The sequence below is a fragment of the Fusarium verticillioides genome, chromosome 8, assembly GCF_000149555.1.
Source record: "Fusarium verticillioides 7600 chromosome 8, whole genome shotgun sequence".
Lineage (NCBI taxonomy): Eukaryota > Fungi > Ascomycota > Sordariomycetes > Hypocreales > Nectriaceae > Fusarium > Fusarium verticillioides.
This window is the reverse complement of record NC_031682.1, coordinates 1,454,540-1,471,466: the sequence shown is the minus strand read 5'-3', so window position 1 is coordinate 1,471,466 and position 16,927 is coordinate 1,454,540. Positions and strand designations below refer to the sequence as shown.

The window sequence follows — 16,927 nt, the reverse complement described above, 5'->3', positions numbered from 1 at the left end:
CCTAAAGTTCAGTGGTGAAGACGACAAATGAAGTGGAAAGTATGTATCGAATGGAATATGCCGCTCTAGGCGGACTAAATTGCAACTAGCTGTATCCTGCAGATCTCAAGATAACATCTCTGCTCCCATACCTCCAGCCTCTATCGTTTAAATGGACATAAATTTTAGAAGAAATCTGCCGCCCAGAAACCAGTTCTTTAATCCAACCCTTATTCCCAAATATTTTATCCTATTACTGTAGCATTCCAAATACCCAAAAGACCTTGCTTGCCACGTAGTCTAGCTACAGGGCAGCTGTAGTACGGATGGTATCATACAAGTGTATAAGTCATAAAAACGTTGAAGAGAAAACGCGGGGTATAAGCCAGAATATCCAATCATTCCTTTACATTGCAACTCCGACACTCCTCCTTTGAGGTCGGATATCATTTCTACCGAACGTTGAAGTGGCGAACCGTGGGATGAGGGGCTCATCCTGTGACACAGCAGCTGTGCTACCCACAGAGCATGTTGTCGGGACAGTACGATTCTCGTCATCCGATTCCCAAGTACTGGCGGTATCGATTGACTCTGTGCTCCGCCGATGTTCTGATGCTCCGCCCAGCGAAACTTGGTAAAATCCTTGGCAGCCCCTGATAGGACGAGGAGCGTTGGTGACGGAGTCGAAACTCATGTTACGGTTGTGCTGCGACCCGGGGAAGAGCCAGCTCGACACCCGGGAAAAAGACTTCTTCTTCCTCAGAGGAGGTCGAAGTACTAAAGGTAGAGGTGGCGGTGGGGGCATATCACCTCGCCTTGGGCGAGAAGGAGGGGTAGAAGGTGATCTTTTTTCTTCAGAAGTTCGGGATCTGCGAGGTGGTGTGATGAGAGTTCTCACAGGCGTACGAGGAGACCTGATGGGTGCTGTGTGTGGCCTTTCAATGATATCGGAGTTAAGTCTCTGGGCAAAAGAAGGAGCAGCTGGGGGCAGAGCCGGAATTGACGGCATGGGTTCCAGGTCTGAAGAAGTCAGCGGGAGCGGTTCGTCCCCAGGCCCATAGATCGAGCTCATACCGGGCACGGCCCGGGCGACCGAGTAGGGAGTTGGTGGTCGACTGGGAACATAAAGACTCTGTCTCTCAATGACATCGTCAATTTGCTTCTGGAGCTTTTCAACCTCTAGCATAGCACTCGCGACTCGTTCCTTGACCTTTTCCACATCTGGTGAGCTATACGCACGAGGACGCCCCCGTGACTTGGGGGGGATCAAGGGCGGGATCTCATCTTCTCCATGAGAGGAACTAGGAGCACTCCCTAGGGCTTGACGGCGTGGAAAGTGAAATGACATGGGAGAATCTGAGAAGCTCTTCTCGTGCTCCAATGAAGGTTTCGTTTCTTCAAGTGGGCTATCTGACAAATCTGACACACACTCAGAATAGTCTGATGAGGGAGCTGGGTTCGTAGGTCTTGGTTCAAAGTGAGGCATGATAGGAGATACACCATTGTCGGACTGATAGATGCTCAACTCGAGCGGGCGGTAAGGGCGTTGAGGTAACTGTTTCGCAGGCCGAAGATTCGAGGCTCTCGACGGCGTAGGTTCAGGATAATCAAGAAATGGATCGGCGGCAGTTGATACATGGCGAAAGTCTGAAGGGGCTGAAATGAGCGGCCGGCGCGAACTTGAAGAGAGTGACCAGAATCTCCTTCTCTTTGACGAGATATTGTCTCTCGTAGACCTATCCGACATTTTACGATGCTCCGGCATTGCAACAGGCTGGGGATGGTGAATTGGTTGGTCGTATATTACTGGATAAGAACGCTTCTCATCGACTTGGCCTATCAGCAACTGGTCGTCGCTCAACCTGCCTACGGGCCACGAAATGTTCAAAGTTGAAGCCGAATCCGAGGCCCAAGCATTGGCAGTGTGGGCAGAGGTAGAAGTAGACATAGACTTACTACGACGCGGCCTCCTGTCCTCTGAGGAGACCAGCGGTGCGCAGCAGAGAGATAACCACGATGGCCAAGAGGCTGCTTCAGAGCCATGGGCACCGTGAGAACCGGCGTGTGTCATGCTGCGAAGCTCTCACGTCATACCGAGAAGGCGTTTAGAATGTTGGGTGAGAAGAGAATGGCGGAGAGAATGACGATTCGTTACTCAACGAAGTGAAAAGAAAAAGGGCTGAGAGGCTGAAAGGCAGACCAACGTATGGATATAAGGTGGGATATGAGTGTGTATGTATGTACAGTACACTACTTCGTATATGTAAGCCAGCACCAGTACTAGCACATGCAGAAGAGGAATGGGATAGGACAAAAAGTGAAGCAAGACGGGAAAGCTGCAGGAAGAGGACCAGGGACCCGGCAGATAAAAGAACAAGAGAAGCAAAACAGCGGCAAGCAACTTGTAATGCAGCCCAGCCCATCTCGTGGATGACGGCCGGGCCGCGACGTTCCCATGGTAGTATACCCACACCCATAGAGGCAACAAACGACAGTATTGGCACCATGTCCCTGCTACGAGTCTGTAGTGGGATCTGGGTTAGCTTCAGGCTCCGTTACGATCGAAATTTAAAAAATTAAATAAGAGAAAAAATGGGCGGCAGCCAAGGGAGATGCAAGACGACGTATCGAGTGGTTGACGATTGTCCAAGACGAACCCACGGTGCAGGTGATGGACCGGGGTCGGTTGTCTCGCCGGACCAGTCGGCGCTTAGAAGATGGTCCTGACGGACTCCCGATCATGTTAGCGCTCCACACCAACTCTATCAAAACACCACAGAGACACATTGACTGGGCCACACGTAGTGCCCGAGATGGTGTCGCTGTTGCCCTTGGCTTAAGTCTAGAGAGTCGAGTCAAGTCGATGTCGTGCATTTGGTTCCACTCTATTCCACTTCCAACTCGCCCTTTGGCTGGTCATGGATCCTTCCATTGACTTTTTGGTCTGCTTGTCCTTGCCACAAAAGACCCCAGACGAGGTCTTGTGCTGCTACCGTATTGGATAGCCGCGTGAGATGACGGGGTTTGAGGCCTTTGCCTGTGTTCGAGGCTGTGTGTCGTCACGCTGCGCATTTCTCACATTCTCTCGTCGAACTGGTGTGAACTTGGGTCTTGGCGAAGGCGCCGTCAAAGCATGAGTTCCATCCATACCCAAGCTGTCATTCGGTCTGGCCTGGCATGTAACCTTCAACAAGAGACGTTCTTCGTCAGACGTTGTACAGAGCGCATTTTCAAACAACAAAGGTCATAGCTCTTAGCCATGCTCTCTACGGTAAACGCACAACAGATGCTTGCCTCGCTTGCTGGCTCCTAGTGCAAATCCTAGCCTTGTCGACTCTGTTTGCCTTCCTGGAATTAGCATCTGACGTTGCATCCATACATCTTATTTGGGGTTGCACCGCCGGTTTGGGCAACACCCTGGTCCTGCCGGGCTGATTGGTAGATGCACCCCGGAACTTGGTCTCTTCATCATCTCTCCTCCATCAAATCGGTATGCTGCACGTTTTGTTACTCTTCCAGTTTGCGACTGACAACCGCGTTTGTCTGTGAGCTGTGAAATGCTAGGGTCTCTTGAAACGTGGGAGCTTCAGGAACGCCTGTCAATCTGCCCTCTCATCGAATCCAGATGCTCCCTTGGGCCAGGCTTGTTATTACTTGGCCAAAGAATTGGTCGCTACATCCCAAAACAGCCGTGAAAGATGTTCCATGGCACCCAGAAGAGTGATGAGCACGAGGCCATTGTGATGACCCGTATTCAGGCGTGAGCTGACGCGATACGATTCGCCTGCCTTGAAACCTTGAAATCTTGAGACAAAATGACTAAACGATGATAGCCCTGAAATTTGATTGATATTTGGCTCAGGTAGACCAGAACGGCTGAAATGCATTTCTTGGCCCTTCAGTGGTATCTGATGGTAAGCGGCCATACTACATTGATAGCAATGTCGTATTGCAATTGCCTCTTCGTCTCTCAGCCGGAGAAACAATGCACAGCCCGGCTTTTGTCTCAGTGAGAGTCACCAAACCCACTCAACACCAACAAACAAGGTGGGATGGCTAGGATGGCAGGATGGCTTCATTTGTGGGGTCAAGAGGAAGTGTGCCAGAAAATTACGGTATTGTTAGGACACTAGGGCATCTCGACTCAGAGAGACAAAGGGTCAAACCGTGCAGTTGGGTCGGTGTCAAGCCTGATCGACAGCCGGACCGCTCCCTGTTGCTGCAAACATCCATGGTTGTTAGCTTGGTAGGGAGTCGCGTAGGTAGTGTTGTTTGCTTTTGGGCCCTGCGAGCGAAATTTCGTTGCGCTTCCTTCCGCTGCCTTGTCTTCAGATGGGTACCCCTGACTTTGCCATTCCCTGGTTCTTAAAATAGCGACTCTTAAGTTGAAGCATGAGTGGCTTCGCAACCTTGGCTTGGCTAAGGTAGCTTTGGCAGGGATGCATCCAGAAGCTCGTCAGAGGGTTCCTTAGGTTGTATTCCAGCATGATGAAAATATTTAGGCAAGTCTAGCGTATGCTAGAGGGCCTTTACATTGGCTTTTTTTGTTACTAACGATGAAGGCTCTGAGTTTTCTTGCTTGCCCTAGAAGAATTCTGAAGATACTGGAGACAAAAACCCGATCACATGCGATGGTATGTTCGCCATCAAGCACAAAGTAGCAGATGATGAATGTGCAAGTGGCGACCTTTATTCATTCTGGCTGGTGGTTTTTTTTTTTTTTTTTTAGAGCGTCCCGCACAAGGCGCAATAATCAGTTCGGAGGGCGACCTGTCTCAGTCTTGACTTCGGGAATGGCTGTCGAAAAAGACGGAGGATCCTCTCATGTATATTTTCCTTGTTTCTTGCGCAGTTGACTCCTTCCACTCTGCAGCGGCGGATGCAACGGGAGTGGCGCATTTGACTTCACGATGTGGGATCGATGCGGTCTCGTCGTTTTGTGAGTGGAGTTGTTTGGTTTGTTTTGACTCGTTCTGTGTGGGAAGTGTAGCAGTCGATTAGAGGCCGATGGTGATGATTATCTTCCGCCAAGATTTATTGCAAGGCAATGCTGTTTTATGCAATGTAACCAAGTCATGGCATCACTTGTCCACCACTCCGAGGAATGTTGAAGGCATTGGAAGAGCAAATGCAAGTTGCTGAGAGTAGCATGCAGAGATCCACGCCACATGCAAACCTCCTCTTGCTTGAGGGAACCATCTGGTATCCCTCGCTAGCCTCGCAATGCCTCTACCGTCCCCACTTACAGACAAGTTTCTTTATACTATGGTGTGTACCTTGAGTTTTTGAACAGCTCAAAGTCCAGTCTCTCAAAATACAATAGCCACAGCACAAAGAAACATATTGGAAGGCCAAACAGCACCGCAGATGAGGACGACTATGTACTGTCAATTGAAATATAGTTGGCCTATGTCAAGATTTTGTCAGGTTCCATTTATTTTCCCCAAGACTTGAAGAAACGGCAGATAAACTTCAAACGCCGGGTAATAGATCTACCGACCGTACACCATGGTCACTGCTGTCCCTAGGTAATTCCGAATCTGGCAGGCGGGATAGCGGTCACGCGTGGCAAAACGCCAAAAAGTCAAGTAAATTCATGGATTAGAGATCTAGATTGCGACAAGCTCCGAGGTCGTCAAAAATGGGCAAACGAGACTTCAACACCGGAGATGGCGCTGCTGTTTTTCGCAAGCGCCAGAAAGTCGTACACGAGACGCCAACGAGCGAAGAAGTCACCTCGAGCGATCAATTACGCAATCTGCTGTCCTTCGACCAGGATTTGCGCAACGCCAGGCATGGTAAGTGACGATGTTATTGAAGGCACCAACAAACTAGAGCTGATACATACCCCTGTAGGTCTTCAGTCTTTCAAGAATCTCCTCGATCAAATAGTCCACGAAGAGGGCGACCGAAGAGCCAACCTCGACATTCTACATCAATACCTTGAAGCCGCCAAGCCCAGAGATACGTCCGAAGATGCAGTCTTTCTCAACGATATCATGGAAATGTGGTCTTTCGCCGTGCAGGTTAACAACGATGGTGTCATGTCTTCTGTTGCCGTTGTTCTGGCTTTGCTACTCCAGATCCTCTCAGGCTCACTACAGCTTGTCAAGCATGGCCTCGGTATCTGCCAGACCCTTCTCCAAGAACAGCAATTGAAATCATTGGCAAAGAATCTGTCAGCAGAAAAGAGCAAGGGTTTTATCATCTCACCTACTCTCCGTCTCCTTCGAGAAGCTACATGCCTAGATGGGGGCGCCTATGCGAAGCGAATCTTTCGCGCTCGAAATTTCACATTGACATCGTTTGGGCGAAATCTTGAAATCGGGCATACTGGAGATACGCATGAAGATGTGCGCAAAGCTTCCGTCAGAACAAATGCTGTCCGTTTTTTCTTGAGCCTTCTCAAGTTCCTGGGTTCAGATGGGCGTAAAGAACTTGTATCGCAGAAGGAACTTTTGTCACATGTGACTTATATGATCAAAAGCGACCCTGCCTACCTCGTTGTGGATATCCTCGACTCTTTAAAGCTCTATGTCCTCAAAGATGACAAGATCCCCAGAGAAGTCAAATTCCGATGCTTCAACACCAAGTCGTTGGTGCGCTTCTTAGCTCTGTACACATACACCAGCGATGGCGAGGATGTCGATGAGAAGTCAACGGTGAGCTACAAGGCCCACCAACTCCTCATCTACATCTGCACGACGCCTACTGCTGGTATTTTATATCCTTCCACTGGTCTATACCCCAAAGAGTCTGAAGAGGACCCAACGCCAAGTGGGCGTGCTAAGGCTGGTACACAGGGCGCTCTCTTCGCCGACAGATATAAACAAGACATTCCTGTGTACAACTTTGTCCTTGCCGAATTCGCTCAAAAGTTGCGCCCTTGGTCCAGTTTGAAACATAGCGAGCTTCTGGTAGCAATCTTCACTGCTGCCCCTGAACTTGCTGCAAAATATTTTCTAAGCAACCGATCTTTCACGTTCGAACCAAAGTTATCCATGACATGGATTGGATATGCCGCGTTCCTTTTCAACACTATGCAACTACCTCTCCCTCCTCGCTTCGGAGATCGATCGCGATCTGCTAAGGCACCTCCTCCCACGTCCATCCTCCTCGATAACATTATTCCGCTCCCCATCAATCAAAAAGTTCTGATCCGATGTCTCTCCTCCAAATCCAATCTCACATCTTTCTTTGCTACGCGCATCCTGATCGTGGCAATTGAGAAGTTAGCTGAAGCTGTCAAGATGCATGAAGAGGTTTCGAAGGGCATTGATCCTGTCTGGGCAGAAGCGAGCCGTCGTTTAATCGATGCGTTTTGCCAACGTATTCCGGACATGAAGGAAATCGTTCGGTCTTACAAGGGAATACCAGCTGAGAACATTCTCCATAAGACCATGGCCAGTCGTTTGCTACGCCTTTACTATGAAGTTATTCCCCAAGTTGCTCTTGCTGCCAACTTTGACGTTTCGCCTTTCTTCACAGAAGCTCTCAAGTCGCTCAACAAGGAAAGCGAGCAGCATGAGGACGAGTCACTAAGAGTTATGGAGCTAGAGAACTTAGTGTTAATTGCCAGTTATTCCCCTGGTATGCGTTGGTTCTCAAGGATAGACAATCTCATTGATGGAGCAGGATCGTCGCCATACACCGCCCTCCTACGGCTGCTTTGTGATAAGAAGCGAGATCTTTCTTTCCACCAGCTGAAGAAGGTTCTAGGCGAGGTCGCAGTTGAGAACCAGATGGTAACGAAGGCGTCCCTGATGAGCCCACTATTCGAGGCCCTCCAGACAACGCTAGCCGAGAGCAAGGCAAAGCCAATGGAGAAAGTTTGGTCATATGTTGACAACTGCGTCAACCGATGTGCCTCCTCCCCAATCAAGTATCTCGATTTGTTAGAAACATATGCCCAGGAAGATGGTGTATTATCTGGTAGTGAGACTGCTTTGGTTAACGTGACCCTGGTAGAGCAGTTGCCGTTTGCAATGGGCTCTGCTAGCAGCGATGAAGAAGCTGCGCTTGGCCAGTTCTTATCTTGCTACTTCACTACTTCATACAAATTCAAGCCAGGAAAGCAACTCACCAAAGCTTTATACAAACGCATCTCAGGACAGTTTTCGTCAAGCAAGGTCAAGATGAAAAAGCTCAAGGAGGAAAGGTCTAATGATACAGATGCTGATGAAGATATGCCTGATGCCGATACTGTTGATGCGCAGGGTTCGAAAGATGGCTCGACCATTGATGATTCTTCAAAGCTAGAGGCTATGCTTCATGTACCACTCCCCGAAGACGAGGATACCACAGCTTTGACAAAATGGGCTGGCAAAAACGCTGAAGACCTCGTCGAAGACGGCTGGGCAGCAGCTTTGATTCGCCTCCTCTCCTCTCCCCATACCAACATCCGCAAGGAATCCCTTACCAGCATTCTCAAGATGGCTGCCAAGCTCAAGGAATCTTCATACGAAGAAAAGGAACAAGTTTGGCTCCTCTTGTGCGAACTTGCCGAGTCATCGCATGATCAAGTTGACAAAGGCCCAGTCCCTTCTGCCTTCACTGCCTTCGCCATCCACGCTCTGGATGTCCTGAAGAATCCACTGCACCCACTCTACCCCAAAATCAACAGCTTCCTCACACGCAGCCCTGTCTGGTCTGCTGAAAAGCTTCCCCTCGCCCACGACATTCTTCATGGTGAACCCTCAGAAGATGATAAGTATTACACCGAAATCACATGGCTTCTCACCTACCTCCTTGACAGCTTGCGCACACCCTCTGACCTTGGCATCTTTCATCGCAAGCGATGGTTCGAGAAGATACTCGCTCTCGGTGCTAACCCTTACTTACGTGTCAATCTACGAACTCGTCTGCTACGCCTATTGTTTCGCGCGACTTGCATCGAAGGCGGTAGCACCACGTTGACGACTCGCTTTGGCATCCTCAGCTGGCTGGACTCGCAACGGGCTGCATCTGAGGGAGGTGAAGAGGCAGATGTAATGGTTGCACTCATGACAAGGGTATGGGAGACATGTGATCAAGAAAAGGTCAAGGTCTGGAGTAAGGGTGGCGTCGAAAAGTTACTCGCCAGGCATAATTCGTAAAGATGAATGGATTGGATATACAAGCTAGACAAATTTATACATACAACTGTTAATACCCAGCATAAGAAGACGACAAAGACTTCCACGTATCAAGGAAACGAACATCTCCTATAGGTACTCAAATGCTCGCGATCTGTGCAGTCGACTTCAAGCATCGATTGAGAAGTTCATGGTGTCAATATTATCACTGAAACATCATTGTTCAAATTTGTTCGTACATATGTACAGATCCATCCATCTACCAAACAATAACCAGAACGGACACCATAAAGACGACAAAATATATATACCCCTAGACACAAAAGATACTCTCCCTCGCTAACTACCCCACGCATTAATATGGATAAGAGCAGCCTTTTTATTCTGCCGTTAACAAAAGTGTTGAGTTTTTTTAATTTCCCATCCAGAATTCGCCGTTGTAAAATATGAACACACTCCAAAACAGATTTAAACAAGATTATCGCAAGGCTGTATGGGCATTATAACGACCGTCTCAATGGATACATGCTGAGTCTAAACAGTCTACAATTGGCCAGAAAGCAGGGCTTCAGTTGCTGAGAAATTGTTAGCATGAGATCGAATGAAATGAATGGGTTATAGAGTATTGACTTACCAGAGTTGATATAGGCCCTCTTCGCGTCTAGAGGAACATTAAATCGCCTCTCCAGCTCTTGCTTTATGCCCTTCTTGGTGACAGTCATCAAGTCGGCTGTCTTGAGGATGTCGCGAATCTCGGCGAGGAGGGCATCATCACTAGGCATGCCAACCATCTCCTCGGGAGAGAAGAATTGTGAGCCACCAAACTGGCTCGCACGGTTGCCAGGCATCTCAGAATGGGCCAGAGACATGCGAGACATGTTCTGGTGGCCGAAGCCAGCTGTTGAGCCAGGGCGGCTGGGCTGGTAGCCACCACCGTACTCAGAGAAGGGTCCCTGAGCCTTGGTAGCATAACTGTAACCAGAGATCTCTGATCGCACATCATCACGAGCAGTCTGGGTCTGTGTCTCCCATAGCTCGGCTTGGTACTCCTCCCACTTCTTGCGAGGGATCGAGCTGGGATCAAACTTGCCCTCGTCTGAAACAACGATCTTCTTGCCGGCTTCGCCAGCAATAACTCGAGTGTTACCCCAGTTGAAGTCATCCATATGCCAGAAGGAGTACAGGGGCAGACCGAAAGAGAAGACAGGAATGGCAGCAATATACATGATCATCCAACCAACCATCTCCCACTTGCGTCGGAGGATGAAGATGACAGCCTGTAGACCGTAGATGGCACCAAGCAACAAGAAAGCTGTAATAGGCACAACTGACGGGTTGGTAGCGACTTGGTAAATCAGGTACACGATATACATGACAATGACAGGTTGGACGATAGTGCTCAGAAGATCGATGAAGACAACAAAACGCATACTGAAACAGCAGAAGCCGCAAAGCTGGGCCAAAGGAATAAGCTCAGCCAAGTTGTGTACGGTAGAGTTGATCCAACGACGTCGCTGAGACAAGAAGACAGACCAGGAGTCAGGAGCAATAGTCCAGGCTTGTGCGCTGAAGAGGTACTTTGTCTTATACTTGGAGTGATACTTGAGGAGCAAGGTTGTGAGATATCGATCCTCACCAAGATGGAGCAAGTTCTTCATGTGCAGAGTATCAACACGAATCGTGGAGTAGTCTTCAACGATCTCCTTGCTGACGAACAAAGGCTTGCCGGTCTCCGCAGCGCGAATTCGGTACATGGAGAAACAACCAGGCAAACAAGTGACTGAGCCGAACAAACTCTCGAATGCCTTGGACAAGTTATGTGATATCCAGTACTCGTAGACCTGAATCATAGTGATGAAAGAGCCCTTGGCGTTGGTGAGAGCGGTTTCACCACAGCAAGCAATCAGGCGAGTATCATCGATGAAGGCTGAAATCATTCGAGTAGCTGAGTCTGGAGCGACGACAGTATCGGCATCGATTTGGAAAAGATATTCGTAGAAGGTTGGATTCACGCCAATAATATTGCGGATCTGGTGATACATCTCCAGCTCCATGGGACTCATGGCGAGGTTGTAGTGGACGCGGTTGAGGAAACGCATGAGAACCATCTGGGAGTCTCGTTTACCACGGTTACCGGGGCGAGAAACCTCAGAAGGCTTGCCCACCTTGACAATGACCATAAAGGGGACGATGTGGCCTTGGACCTCGTAAAGACCCGAGTAGATCTTACCCATATTATGCTGCTTCATACCCTCACCGAGAGCCTCGAAACTGAGAGGCTCGGGGTCGACGGTCTCGGAGACACCAAGAATATCCAGCACGATGCGAGGCGTAGGCCTGTCGTTACCTTGACCGATAATCATACCGTCACAGACAACGACAAGAAGCTTGCGCTTATCATCATACTTCATGCGAGAAAGCGAGTCAATAGCACGTCGCAACGAGTCTTCATCTTCGGTATAAGCGGGAATCATACACATGACGAACTTGTCAAGGTTCTCGGGCACGTTCTTGCCACCGAATTGGAGCGCAGCAAGGAACTTGAAGACCAAGATAGATGCCAGCATGACTGAAATAGCCAAGATGAAGTACGTAGCGAACTGACAACGGACGGAGTTTCGAGTATCTGAGTCACCAATGTAGAAGAGGTTGTTCAGGCAGGTCTCCATGCGTTGTTTCTTGACAGGGCTGAGCTTGATGTTATCCCAGTACTTGGAAACATCCTGACCCTTGGCACTTCGGAACAGCTGGACAACACTGTCCTCCATGAAGTCTGTGGCACCTGGAATATTGGGAGTAGGCTTGCCGGCCTTGGCCTTGAGGCGGAGACCACCCTGGAGGTACTTGGTCATGTCGTAAACCTTTCCGTGAATAGTGACAACGTTCCAAGAACTGTCTCGGGCCAGTTTCTTCACATATTTGGGGCTGTAACCCATGCGACCCTTGAGGTAGACATGCTTAAAGGTGTACATCTGCTCGAAGTACCAATCAGGTCGGCTGTCGTTGGTGTAATAACGGAAATCATGGTAGACGGAGTTGACATCAATATCTCTGGAAGCAAGAAGCTGTGGCTGGCCAGTGATGTTGGTGTTTCGGTTGTCAAGAGTGACCTCAGGAGGAATCTGACCGTCTTTGCCCTGGCAAAGAGCAGACACTTGGATGGGGAAAAGAGCGCTGATATCCTTGCCGGCATAGTTCAAGAGAGTATCCTCACTGACAAGGTTGCTACCAGGATAATGGTTGGGAATGAAGGCATTGAGGTCAATAACGAAGCCGCGGATAGCAACGTAGGCACCCTTGCTGCCCTTGTTGCCGTCGTAGGAAGAGAGTTCGTTGGAGCTGTAAACATACTGCTTGGGACAAATGAGCGTGGGGAATCCGACCATGAAGAAGGCGGCGACGGCACACATCAACCAAATGAGCATGTTAATCGCCACCTTTTCTCTCCAGGCCATACGAACATCCTTTCGAGGCATACGTCCGATCAGCCTGATGGCAAAGTCGGGGATGAACCAAGTGAGGAAGAAGACGAGAGCTACCCAGCGCTTGCGGCTAGGCTTATCTCGGTACTCCTCAACCTCCTCGAGAGACTTCTCGTTGCCTCGCTCAGCCATCTGCTCACGTGTGTCGAGGTTCTTGAACATGTCACCACCACCAAAGGCAGAAACACCAGCCTCGGATCGAGTATCGTCGGTGAAGTAACCACCCTTGGCCTTCTCACCGTACATGAGAGGGGTATTGCCACCGGAAACCAAATGCTCCTTGGAGGCGCCGAAAGCCATAGACTCAGCAGGTGTGAGACCATCGCCAGCATCGGATGAGGGCAGGCCACCGTAGCGGCCAGCAACTGAGACTGCCTCCCCGAGCTGGGCAATCTCCATCCAGCAGCGTTCACTAAGGAAAACACCAGTGGCACCAACTCTGACTTCATTCTGGGGCCACTGCTTCTCCTCAATGACCATCTCAGCACGTTCTCGTTCACTGCCAACCAAAATTGTCTCCGCATCTGTCATACCCAAAAACTCGCCGAAAGGCAAGAATAAACTGAAATCGGCAGATCGAAGACGCTGGCTGATTTCTGCAATACCAAAAGTTTGGACCTGCATACGAACGCACTTACTGTCGAACTGGTTTGCAATTCGTCGATCGTTGGGCTTCAAGCAAAAGACGAAATATGAGTTGGTGCCGGGGTCAGTGACAGCCTTCTGGACATTGTCCAGCGAGGCAAGGAACTGGCCTGAAGCACCTTGATCGAGAGTCATCTTGGCGTTCTTCTTAGACTCTCCAGCTTGGCTCTGCTGATCTAACTCCTCCATAGCCTCTTGCTGCTGGCGCTTGTAAGCTGTGCTGGGGCGACCAGTTCGGTGCGTCTTTCTAGACATGACACTAGGCGCTCGCATAGGCTTTGAGCTGACAGTAGCCTGCATAACAGTAGTGCGTTCATTGGGGTGAGTCACGGTCTGGAGAGCGTCTTGGCCGAAAAGACGAGCAACAAACTCGCTCTTGGTACCGTTGATCATATTGAGGAGATCACCAGAGATGATCTCGCCGTTCTCCTCGATGAGTCCCTTGACAGGGTAATCCACCTCACCAGCAAAGTGCTTCACGGTGAAGACGGCAGAGGTATTCTCAGTCATGAAGTTGCTTCCAGGAAGCTTAGCTTGAGCAGAGCCAACCTCGATAGCAGCGTTCTTGCCATCGAAACGTCTTCGGAGAGCCTCAAGGAACTGCATATCTGTTCGGTTTCGTCGAGTTTGATCATCGAGAATGCTGAGAAGGCCATTGCCGGGCTTCAGGATGCCTCGAACAGCGTCCGAATTGTCGAAATAGCTGGTCGCAGCAACACTGACTTCCTCAGACTCCAGCATGTCAGCCTTGCGGTCGAAGAAGTTCTGGAGAGTAAGGTTGTAAATGCATTCGGTAGCGGCATTATTGAGAAGTTGGTCGAGCGCAGAGCCAGTGGGAGTTTGCTGACAGAACCCAGGGAAATCGACGATCGAGACAGTGTTGGCAATAGACTCCTCGGGTGCACAAAGTCGCTGGTTGATGGTCTCGAGAATCCAAGCAACGAGAAGGGAGTAGAGTGTTCGGGCAAGCTCTCCAGCGTGGGCACGGGCACCGTTGGGGTCGAGCATAACAGTGACACGTTCTCGGTGAATCATCTTGGTCTTATATCCCAGGGTGGTCTGGAGGTCAGCGGCGCTGACACCAAGGAAAGCAGCGATGATGCTGAGAACATCCTTGTTCTTGACAGCGGTGATGGTTGTACCACCCTCGTGGGAGAAGCCACCACTATCATCGCCAGTTACGCTGGTCTGGCTAGTTGTCTCAAACTCTAGTTGACCGATGTGAAGAATACTGGCGAGAATTTGGCAAATCTCGGCAATTTCAGCGCGAGGAAATTCCAGCTTTCGCAGAGCATTCTTGAAAACTTGGAAACCCTCGGCGTCGTTGATTCCGACCTTGAGCTGAGTGGGATGGCCGAGATACTTCCATCGTTTTTGAGTGGTTCCAGTGACAGAACCACCGTCCAAGCCGAGATGAGACTTTTCAGCCTCGCTTGTTCCGGCAAGAAGATAGTACAGAACGTGGAAGTTGCGCTCTCCTGTAGGAACATCGGCGATACGGCTACGCTCCAGGCGATGATCTAAGAGCTTACCACCAATCAGAACAGGGTTTGTGGTGGCTGAAGTATCGTACTGCAACTCGTAGAAGAGCCCGGACTTGGAAGCAGTGGGTGTTGTAGCAGTCTTGGTAGTTGTGAGACTATCAAAGACATATGCGGCGAGAGAGAGCTTTGTGGACAGAGGCGTTGACGATTTGTTGAGAAGAGCAGTCAGGAGGTGGGCTCGAATAGTAGACTTTCCAGCGCCAGATTCACCCCTGAATGCGTATATTAGTGTTCGTAAACTTTGGGTTCAGGTGCCGCGCTTTCAGCATCATAACTTACAAAAAGACAACAGCTTGGTTCTCGGATCTATGTCCTAATCGCAGAAAGGCTCTGTCAGCGATTTCCTCGGCGCCAGCCATGGCGCTACCTTCCTTGCCACCATCGGGACCCTTTGAGGAGTTGGTATAGGTGTTGAGAGAGATGAGGGCGTGAGAAGACAGCCGAGCGGTAGGATGCGAGACATGGAAGCGACTGGCGAGATGAGCAGTGAGATGCGTGTCGGATTGAAGATGTGCAGGCAGCGATGGCAAAGAGGGTTGAGTGTGAGGGCCTCCTGCGCCGCCGAGCTGTGGGAGGCTCATGGCCATGATGGACAAGCAGCCAGCAAGTGGCTCTCGAAGGTTGTAACGACTCGGTAGATCTGGGTTTCAGCAGAAAGGCTGTTGTTGCGAATTGGGTTATTAGGAAGTTGTTATGGTCGTCGTTAGTTTCGATCGTATTATCGTCTAGGTTGGTTGTTCAACAGTCAAACAGGCACTCAGCGAAGGTTGAGAATGCTAGTAGACGAAACGAGTGTCGGATAAAAACAATAATAAAGATTTAAAGAAGGGAAGAAGAGCCAGGCCCCGGAAACAGAAGCCTTCACCAGAACGATTGGACTTGGACTGGTAACTCTACTTGCCAAGGTAAAGGAAAGGTATGGACACCAACAAAAACAACATGGGCTTGGCTGGGAAAAGGGATTGTTTTCTTGGGACTGGACTGAAATGGACTGGACTGGACTGGACTGGCCACATGCAAGTCTCCTCTCCTCCTCGTACACGACAGGGAGAGTGCTCTCTACTCTCTCCACGGTAAAAAGGTGGGATTGTCAGTACGGTAGACCACTGATACCACTAATGCAGCTCGGGCATAGCGCAAGGACCCCCTTTGGCCTTGAACAATTTCTATGTTTGGATGCTGTCTCACGGCCACGGCATAAATATGGACGCCATACGAGGTTTTTCCCTGCCCATAGCCACACGGCACTGCCGGAAAGCTCCAACATCTCCCCCCCTGGATCTATCTCTGTTCTTTTTCTGCCTCTGTTTTCGCCTCACCTCGTCTGGCTCTTGGCAGTCTTTGGTGGGACTGAGATGTTCAAGTGTCATTAGTAATAAACAAGACTTGGGAGATGATGTTAGTCCTGTAAGCGATCTGCTATGATGACCTCAACCATTAGATCAAACTCATTCAGTCATAAAGCGAAATATTACATATTAGCCCTCCTGAATCATTTGAAGCAATTCGGCACTTCAGCTGAAAGTGTGTGATGAGTGGCATTTCTTCGCATTAAAAACCACTCAGGAGTGCATTCAAGTGTCAATTAAAGTTGACGTATTTCCTCATACGTACTCTATGTACTTATATATGGGTGTTGACGGTTTCTGAAACTGCGCTTGCGGGCAACTAATTGAATTTTACAATCATGATGAGATCGAATGCCACAATTTTAATAAAAGACCCGGGGCCGGTGGTGGTGGCTCGGGGCTCTGTCCAACTCATCTAGCTTATTACAAGCCACAAACGGTCAGCCATGACAATTATAACTTGAGACCATGTCTTGTGATAAGCATTCCTCCCGTTTCCCGTCTGCCAGCGGAGGGCCAAAGGTTCAGCTGTTTTGTTGATGACTGCATCATTCATCAGGAGACGGACATATGCACCAACAAATCGTAGCTCATCATGACTGGAGCGAACTCTGTCAATAGTAGACCCCTAAAAAAGAAAACCCTTGCCAACTCTGGCCCAGTAACCAACCAGTTGTTCCTCAAATGGCATCCCCTAATACTAAGCTAACCCGCACAGACAGGGACGACACAGCGGGTCATACAAAAGGCTTGTTTACTTTGATGCCCCATGCTCCATTTTATGTCTCATACTGTGCGAATACTGGTATGAACCAACTTATGGCTTCTGTCTCTCTATAGGCAGAGCCCGGTTT

The 16,927-nt window shown here is 49.6% G+C and overlaps 3 protein-coding genes across 8 annotated transcripts; 1 reads left to right on the top strand and 2 right to left on the bottom strand.

Annotated features, from left to right (window-relative positions):
- Positions 1–10: 10 nt before the first annotated feature.
- Positions 11–3,769, bottom strand: FVEG_07278 (hypothetical protein). Of its 4 annotated transcripts, XM_018895874.1 has the most exons (3): positions 1,936–3,769; positions 1,054–1,809; positions 11–999 (listed from the first exon to the last, which is right to left on the bottom strand). In XM_018895874.1, the coding sequence occupies exons 1-3, from the start codon at positions 2,048–2,050 to the stop codon at positions 386–388; spliced, it is 1,485 nt and encodes a 494-aa protein (XP_018753225.1). In that variant the 5' UTR covers positions 2,051–3,769; the 3' UTR covers positions 11–385. The 4 variants fall into 4 exon arrangements, with proteins under 4 accessions (XP_018753225.1, XP_018753223.1, XP_018753224.1 ...); XM_018895872.1 differs by having other exon boundaries at positions 1,054–3,769; XM_018895873.1 differs by having other exon boundaries at positions 11–1,809.
- Positions 3,770–4,373: 604 nt separating this feature from the next.
- On the top strand, positions 4,374–9,189 carry FVEG_07279 (hypothetical protein). Of its 2 annotated transcripts, XM_018895876.1 has the most exons (2): positions 4,374–5,777; positions 5,836–9,177. In XM_018895876.1, exons 1-2 carry the CDS (start codon positions 5,621–5,623, stop codon positions 9,072–9,074), a joined length of 3,396 nt encoding a protein of 1,131 aa, XP_018753227.1. In that variant the 5' UTR covers positions 4,374–5,620; the 3' UTR covers positions 9,075–9,177. The 2 variants fall into 2 exon arrangements, with proteins under 2 accessions (XP_018753227.1, XP_018753226.1); XM_018895875.1 differs by having other exon boundaries at positions 4,374–9,189.
- Positions 9,165–16,855, bottom strand: FVEG_07280 (chitin synthase). Of its 2 annotated transcripts, XM_018895878.1 has the most exons (4): positions 16,200–16,855; positions 15,004–16,140; positions 9,688–14,936; positions 9,165–9,628 (listed from the first exon to the last, which is right to left on the bottom strand). In XM_018895878.1, exons 2-4 carry the CDS (start codon positions 15,309–15,311, stop codon positions 9,597–9,599), a joined length of 5,589 nt encoding a protein of 1,862 aa, XP_018753229.1. In that variant the 5' UTR covers positions 15,312–16,140; positions 16,200–16,855; the 3' UTR covers positions 9,165–9,596. The 2 variants fall into 2 exon arrangements, with proteins under 2 accessions (XP_018753229.1, XP_018753228.1); XM_018895877.1 differs by having other exon boundaries at positions 15,004–16,855.
- Positions 16,856–16,927: the final 72 nt, after the last annotated feature.